Below are 8,422 nucleotides of genomic sequence, written 5' to 3'. Positions count from 1 at the left end.
GATTTCCGGTTCCATTCTGGGCTTCATTTGCTCTATTTAAGCTCCTCACTCTCCTGAAACATCCTGCTTTCCCAGCCTCTGTCCCACCATAGCTACACGCTAACTTATGCCAACTGGCACAGAATTGTGAAAGGAAGTAGTTACAGGTTCATTCCACCTTCCTGTGACTTATCTAGCTTGAGATTTGGGCCTGGGAGAATCCAAAAGCCTGTGACTGGACCAGGAGCCAGAACAAGGAAGTTTTCCATGAGAGAAATGCACTCGAAGAGAAAGGATAGCTGGAGTGCCCCCCTGGCTCAATTTGCAAACTCGACTTTCAATCATAAGAGAAGCAAGCAAAATTGATTGGCAGGTTGGGCAGTGTGAGGCTGGGGAAGGAACTAGACCAGTCCACATCCAGAGTGGGAAAACGGACGACACTTCCAGCTCTCTAGGGCATGCATAGGGAACAGGAAACAGAAGAATAATATTGATCAAGGGAAACAAAGGACTATTTATAAACCCTCACACAGAGCGTTCCTAGGCAGTATGTGTGTATTTGGGTAAGCGTGGCTGAAACAGTAGCTATGGAGAATATCTGATCTTATTCTTTACGAAGGAAAAAAAAAAGTTAGTGGTGGAATTTTTAAAGTAGGAAGGAAGAAACTTGCTTTAAAAAGTCATTCTAGGCTGGATGATCCAAACATTTAGCCCATAAAGTCTTTGTTGTAGATCCCCGCCACACCATAAAGGTGAAGAAAAAAAATCTTGATTCATTCTAACTCTTCCTGCAAAGGATGGGCCTTAGAGCTGTACTGTTTCTATTAAATTGAGAAGGAACATACATATCAAATCACTAGAAACATTGCATGTCACAGCTGACAATGACCATAGACATTATCTAGACTTACTGCCTCATTTTACTGATTAAGGCACAGAGGCCCAGAGAGGGGAGTGACCTGCTGAAGGTCACACAGCTGATAAATGACAAAGTTGGGCCTAGAACTCACATGGCCTTGAGCCAAGCTATTTGATTTCTGCTTCAAAAATGGCAGCCAGTAAGGCCTGCAGAATACATCCACCATCCAGAAATAGACTACCAAGCAGAATTGAATAAATGTGCCTCAGGGTGATCAACAATTAGATTAGTGTGCATTCTCTCCTCAAAGAGAAGACACATCTTACTTGATACAAGGTGGTGCTCAGTAAATATGTGACAGTTATTAAGTCAACTTTTCCTGGAGACACAATCTCTTCAATAATCTCACTTAGTGGCTATAGATAGGAAAGTTCTATCTCATTAACTCACATAGTCCCAGAGTTCAATCCAGCCCTAAATGGAGATGGCCAGGATTCACCTGCCGCTCGCTCTGGCAAATGGAGAGCCTGACAGATTTTCCACACTTGGAGGAGCTGCTAATGGAGCCATGAGCATCTTCTGTTCCAAGGAGCCCTCTTAGCCTGCCCTTGTTGAGCTAAAAAGGTCCAAGAAAGAAGCTAAGGGTAGATTTGGAGGGAGTCACTAAAAGCAACCAGGCTGGCAAGGGCCATCATCAAGAAACACCAAGCACAGATGAGACATCTGTGCTAGCAGAGGAAGCAACAGTAAAGGCAAGAGCAGGAGCAGGAGAGTGGGTTTGACAAAGTGGGGCCAGGGCCTCAAATAGGCAAGGCCAGCTACAGAAGCTGTGTTTCCTAACTGGTGTTAGAATTTTTCAGCCAAACAAGACTCTCAATGTTGATCTAAGCAAAGACCATCTTCTACAGCTCATTTGGGAGGTCATTTGGTATGAATCATTCTTTCTAGAAGTGAAAGGGTAACTTCCAAGTTCTCAAGTCCTTATTTGAGGGACACAGGGGAGTAAGAATCAGAAACCTCATTCGCTATAATCTAATCACCCTGTGAACTGGACACAGAGATCCAGGGGACCCATGAGCTAGCAGAACCCACAAGTAAAGAGATGGCTGGGGACCTACGTGGTTATGTGGACTTCTGAAGCTATTGCTACAAAGTAGATTATTCTCAGTTTCTCCAAAACCGTTTTTCTCCCCACTTCCCCATCCAAGTGAGCTCTGCTTTCACTCATGCGCTTTATCATTCCAAAGGGTAGAAAATGCGTTTCTGTGCCAGAGAATCCCAATTTTAACAACAGCTGGATATAATCCAGCCTCCTGTGTGGGGTGGGGCCAGGACTGTGTCTGAAACCCAGACAGGACACTTCTCCTTTGGTCCCCAAATTCATTCTGCTCACTCACAGAAGGGTGACCGCTTTGCTTCATTACCCACATTCCACCCTATTTACTGTACATCCTTGAAAGGACCTCCCTGGGGGTTAAGTTATTCTGGAAAGATGTTTGATCCTGTGCTCTGTGATGTGAGTTAAAAATAAACAGGAAGATCTTGTGGCCCCAGTGATGCTCAGGTTCCTCTGAGGAAAGGGTCTCCCCACATAAATACTTCAGATCACTGCCATCAGGACAGTCTCTTATTAGTGAACACAGAGCTAATGGGTTTTGACAACTGTCACCACCTCAACATGGAGCAAACATATCCCAACTCAAATTTGAAAATAACTGAACTGTCTTCCCAAAGAACAGGGTAAATAATTTATATGTTGTAAATATCAGAGAGTTTAATCCTTTCTGAGCCATAATATTTAGCTGCAGTGTTTGGGATGCTTAAAGGACTTGCACCAAAGATGAAGTTAATCTACACCAAGCACAAGTCTGGGTAAAACTTTCCAGACCTACAGATAATTTTTCTTGTGGGAATCATGACTTATGGGAGAGAATTATATTTGTAAACCTCTGTTTCCTCTGTGGCCACAAAATTAAACCAACAAATCAACAGTGAATGGGCAGTATTGCCTTATGATACCGGCACATGAGGAGTATAAAGAAAAGAACAAAACCCCTGCCTTCAATAAGGTTAGAGTCTACCCAGGAAAACAAAACTATCAAATGCTGACCTGTGTGATGCTAACCAAATATCTATAAAATGTCTAAAAAGGGAAGAGGCCAGCTAAGGCTAGACCAGTGAGAGAAGGTTTCCTGGAATTAGTGAAGCATGAACCATTGAAGACCACTAATCTTTCCATGTGAATAGTCTCATTGCCTGGAATTTGGCCCTCTCACTACGGTATACCTTTGGAGAACAAGGACACTGAAGACAGGAGGTTCCTTTAAAGATAGAAGTTTAGTCTGAATATGTACTCATATGCCCATACACCTGAGCATACACCACCAAGAAAAAGAAAAATAGCAAAGAGGCATCAAAATAACTGCAAATTTATGTGCAGTCTATTTTTTTATTTCCTTTTTAGTTTTAGTTTTATTGAATTTATTGGGGTGACATTAGATGATAAAATTATAGAGTTTTCAGGTGTACAATTCTATAACAGTTCATCTGTACCTTGTATTGTGTGTTTACCACCCCCAAGTCAAGTCTCCTTCCATCACCTTTTTTCCCTCCCATACTCTCCTACCTTCCCACACACCCATCCCCTGTGGTAATTACCATGCTGCTGTCTGTGTATATGAGTTTTTTTGGTTTTCTCCTTAATCCCTTCACCTTCATGACAGCTTTGATGGACCTGAAGAGTATGTATTATGCTAAGCAAAATGAGCCAGTCAGAGAAAGACAAGTATCATATGATTTCACTCATATGTGGAATCTAAAGAACAAAATAAACTAACAGGCAAAATAGAAACTGACTCACAGATAGAGAACAGGCTGACAGCCGTCAGAGTGGAGGGGTGTTGTGGGGCTAGGTGAAAAAGGTGAAGGATGCGCAATGACTATTAATATGTGTCGAGTGTTGGCTTACCTCCTGATGCTTGTTGAAGTCCTGCTTCTACCATAAACCCAGTGTGTGACCTTGGACAAGTCACTTCAGCTGTCCCACCTTAGTTTCTTCTCTGTAAAATGAGATGATTAAATAGTCACTAAATGATCTTGACAACCCCATCTAGCTCTATAATTATTTCTCAAACTTTTACACATTGTCGTCAGCCTACTATCCAAAGTAAATTCCCTGAGCCCTAAACTTGAAGATAGACCTGTCTTGCATTGTGTTGTAAATCCAGGATGCACTCAAACTAATAAGACACTGCACAAAGATTAGAGGTCAAGGTGACGATCAGCGGGTAAACTGTTTGGGTTCACATGGCCTGGCCATTCGCGATGGGTGTTGGCTGGAGCCCCGATGAAAGCCCGTTTGCCTTGTTCTCACTGAATGGCCATTTCCTGCATTCTCCTTCCCAATGCAGATACTATAACAGACTTGTCCGAAGCCTACTGGAATGTGATGGAGACACTGTTAGCACAATCAGAGACAGCCTGATGGAGAAAATCGGGCCCAACATGGCCAGCCTCTTTCACATCCTGCAGACGGATCACTGTGCCCAAACACACCCACGAGCTGACTTCAACAGGAGGCGCACCAATGAGCCACAGAAGCTGAAAGTCCTCTTCAGGAACCTCCGAGGTGAGGTGACCTCTCCCTCCCACATCAAACGCACCTCGCCAGAGAGTGCATGACCAGGGAGTGGTGTTCACAACCTCACCAAACTAGTGTCATTTAAGGGTGTTCACACACCAACTTTGAGTGTACTGTGCCTGGTTTGATTTTTTTAAGTAGTTCCTATTTTCTAGCCCCCTTAAAGAAAAATTGCATGAAACTAGGATTCTGTAACCAATATCCCAACATTCCTCGATGGCAGCATTCCCACCAGCAGAATATGTGTGATCTTTCTGCCTCTCCTCAGGAGAAAAAAACCCTCTTTTATCACTTTCCTCTGCCATGTCTTTTCCCAGCTCCCCTCAAAACTACTCTCAAACACAAAACGTTCATGTAATTCCCCTGTCCTTGTAATTTGAAGATGTGGAGCCCTTTAGAATGGTTGCCCCAGTAGAGTTAGCTGATAAGAAGCAACTTAATTTAAATGCATGTCTTAAATGCTCATAAAGATGTTAAATGGAATTCGTGTTATGAATCTGTGCTGGCCATGGACGAATATGAATGTCATGTTTGAATTCTTGATCTCTCATGAGCTAGTGTCTTATGGTCTTGATCCTCCAATGTCTAAGTTCCTTTCCAATACATTTACCAAATTGCTCAAGCCTGGCTCTCCAACCAGGCTTTGAGCCTGCCTCTTCTTGCATCTAATGAAAAACAAAAAGCTAACATCTTTATGTACTGTAACTGCTCAGAGCTTTAAAGTATCTTTAACAATTGTCTTAAAACCAGAGAATCTTAAGGTCTAACTGTGGAATATAAATAGCTGAAAACTAATGTACTGTACATAAATTTCCAGAGGACTCTGCTTAAACAAAGCAGTATATAATAACTTTATTGCATATAGATTTAGTTTTGTAACTTAGCTTTATTTTTCTTTTCCTGGGAATGGAATAACTATCTCACTTCCAGATATCCACATAAATGCTCCTTGTGGCCTTTTTTATAACTAAGGGGGTAGAAGTAGTTTTTGTCAACATCAAAACTTAAGATGGGCCTGTATGAGATAGGAAAAACCAACAGGTTTATCTGAAGGACCCCAGGTAAGATGTTAATCTCCCAGCCCACCTCAACCCAGAGGCTACTCTTGACTTAGACCTATCCTGAAACAGCTCTGTCACATCCAACTGGGAATGACAGGAACCAAAAAGAGCATCCCTTTGGCTTGGACCACTAAGAGTGTGAGAAGGCCTACTATACCTTGGGACGTGGCAGTTCTTTCCTCACCACCTTTCATCAGTGCCTAGTACTCAGGCAAACTGTTGCTGAGGTGGGAGACTTTCCATGAAATCGATCAGGAATGAGTCAATGAGCCTTTGGGTATTCAGTTTGGGGGACTTGGGGCTGAGGGGGTATAAATAACCCTGGGCTGTCCTGTCCAGCCTTAATAGACTCCTCTTACATTTTTGTCCTGTAGCACGCTGCCTGCCAAAGTAGTCCTGGCAGCTGGGCCATCTCTGTAGGATTGCCAATAAATAAACAAATAAATAAATAAATAAATAAATAAAAGAGAGAAAGAGAGAGAGCGAAAGAGAGAGAGAGAGAGAGAGAGAGGGGAAAAAAAGAGCTGGTGGTTGGATCGTTTCTGCCGTGATGTTTACAAGATGGCGGCCACCAAAGCCAAATGATTAACCTATCTATGAACAACAGTAGTTTCTCAGGGTCACTGTCCTTGAACCCAACAGTCCCTCATGAACGTCACTGCCCACCAAAGGTCAATGTTGAGAGAGGAGGAGGGTGGACGGGTAGGACTGTAAGGGCCACTCCAAACTCGCTTAGGTAGAAACTATTGGTGCTTGACTCTCACTAGGCTAAACTCAAGATTTGACCAAATCAAGTGATAAGGATCCTGGTGGGAGGAGGGAGGGAACATCTCCAGAAAAATGAAAAGCAATACAACTTTACCATAAAGCCTTTAAAACCAGTAACGTGCTGCTCAAGGACCAAGAACGATTGCAGCAGACCCAGCAGCAGCAGCACAAGCATTGCTGCCTTTGTCCCCACACAGCCTCTAAGCGTGCTGACATCAGATTGTTAAGAGCATTTTTATACTCAGAACTGCCCTATCCCCAGGTCCCCAAACATATGGACACTGCCTTAGCCTCTTGGAAATCAGGTAGACCGTACTCTAAGTTGACTCTCCCCCTCCCACCCTCCCGTGCCCCCTAACCCCAGGCAACACTGACTTCTCCAAAACAGAAAAGCTCTTAAAGTGTGTGTGTTGTGTCCATTTCGCAAACCCACAAAACCAGGACCCCAATGCGACAAGTAGTATATGAGTATTCCTAGCAAAATTCTCTCTTCAGTCCAGTACATTCTCTTTTTTTGCTGTGACCTCTTCACACCGTGGTACCCACCCCCTTTTCTCCCCACAGCGATATTTATGTATGTATTTATAATACATATATCTACACATCCAGAAAGAAGCAGTTCTCACAATGTTGCTAGTTTTTTGCTTCTCTTTCCCCATCCCAGTCGCCCTAACTTTCCCTGAAACCTCCCAAGCTTCATCCTGTGTTTCCTGCAGAGTGATTCGGGCTGACCTAGACCAGTTTGCATGATTCTTCTATTGTGATTTGGTTGCACTTTAGACATTTTTGTGCCATTATATTTGCATTATGTATTTATAATTTAAATGATATTTAGGTTTTCAGCTGAGTACTGGAATAAACAGTGAGCATATCTGGTATATGTCATTATTTATTGTTAAATTACATTTTTAAGCTCCATGTGCATATAAAGGTTATGAAACATATCATGGTAATGACAGATGCAAGTTATTTTATTTGCTTATTTTTATAATTAAAGATGCCATAGCATAATATGAAACCTTTGGTGAATTCCTTCAAAGATAAAAATAATAATAAAGTGTTACGTTTCATTGTTTTTTTTCCCCCAATGTCTTTCATTGTTATTCTTTAAAAACTTCTTGAATGAGACTTTCTGAACACAAAGTTAATGGCTGATTGGTTTCTTAAAATTCACCAATTGACACTAAAATATCAATATGCAAATGAACATAGTTTAAAATCACACTTGGAGGAGAAAATATGGAGAAAATATACAACATAGTTTAAAATCAACATCTTCCAAATTTCCTTAAAACCATTTAGTGGCTCCTATTACCCTCACAGTAAAATTGCAACCCAAATTCTTTACAAGCTCAGAAGAAGCTTATGGTCTGGACACTGCTCAGTGCACCAGCCTCAAGACTCACTTTCCTCCCATTTAATGAACTCTATACGCTGGGCATGCAGTTCTAGAAAAGATTCCCTCCCTCTCCTTCCAGGCCTTTATTGAGGCTGTCCTCGCTTTCTAGAGATCCTTGGCCTCCACCCTCCACCTAGACTGGAAGCACCTTTGCCTGCTCACCAATGTGTTCCCAGCACTGAAACAGCGCCCAGACTGCAGGATACTCTCAATACTTTAAAGGAATGATTCAGAAAATGTTGAAAGAGGGGACCATTGAACCAGTGTGACCAGGGAGGCAGATAGCTCAGTGATGACAAGCATCCAGCTCCAGGGTCAGACTTCTGGGAATTGAATTCTGGCTCTGGCGCTTATGAACTGCATGATGTCAGATGAGTTATTTAATCTTGAAATACATCAGTTTCTTCCTCTGTAAAATGAGGAGAGTGATAACCATTCAAAAGGTATCAGAAGGAGATAAAATAAGTGAAGTGCTTACAACATGTCCAATAAGCTATAATGCTCAATACGTGTTAGTTGGCTCTTATCATCACAAGTAGAGGGATGAGAGCAAAAGGAGAGGAACGGGGAAAGCATTCACACCAGAATGACAGCTAGCTGGGTCTGAAGGATGGTTACAAATGGTTACACAAAAAATGGGAGCCTTCTCTGGTGAGGGTTTTTCAACCAAGGTGTGTTTTTCTAATGAGTGGATTAATTAGTGGATCACAATTGGG

The 8,422-nt window shown here is 42.3% G+C and overlaps 1 protein-coding gene across 1 annotated transcript in view; it reads left to right on the top strand.

Moving 5' to 3' along the window:
• Positions 1 to 7,384, top strand: part of STC1 (stanniocalcin 1) — a 12,590-nt gene extending 5,206 nt beyond the window's left edge. The window contains exon 4 of the mRNA XM_006771924.2: positions 4,249 to 7,384. Within this exon, the coding sequence (XP_006771987.1) occupies positions 4,249 to 4,519 (271 nt within the window). The 3' untranslated portion in view covers positions 4,520 to 7,384. The remainder of the gene's footprint in view (positions 1 to 4,248) is intronic.
• Positions 7,385 to 8,422: the final 1,038 nt, after the last annotated feature.

Source organism: Myotis davidii, unplaced genomic scaffold (genome assembly GCF_000327345.1).
Source record: "Myotis davidii unplaced genomic scaffold, ASM32734v1 scaffold1166, whole genome shotgun sequence".
NCBI lineage: Eukaryota > Metazoa > Chordata > Mammalia > Chiroptera > Vespertilionidae > Myotis > Myotis davidii.
The sequence above is the reverse complement of the archived record's forward strand: the minus strand, read 5'-3'. Positions and strand labels throughout refer to the sequence as shown.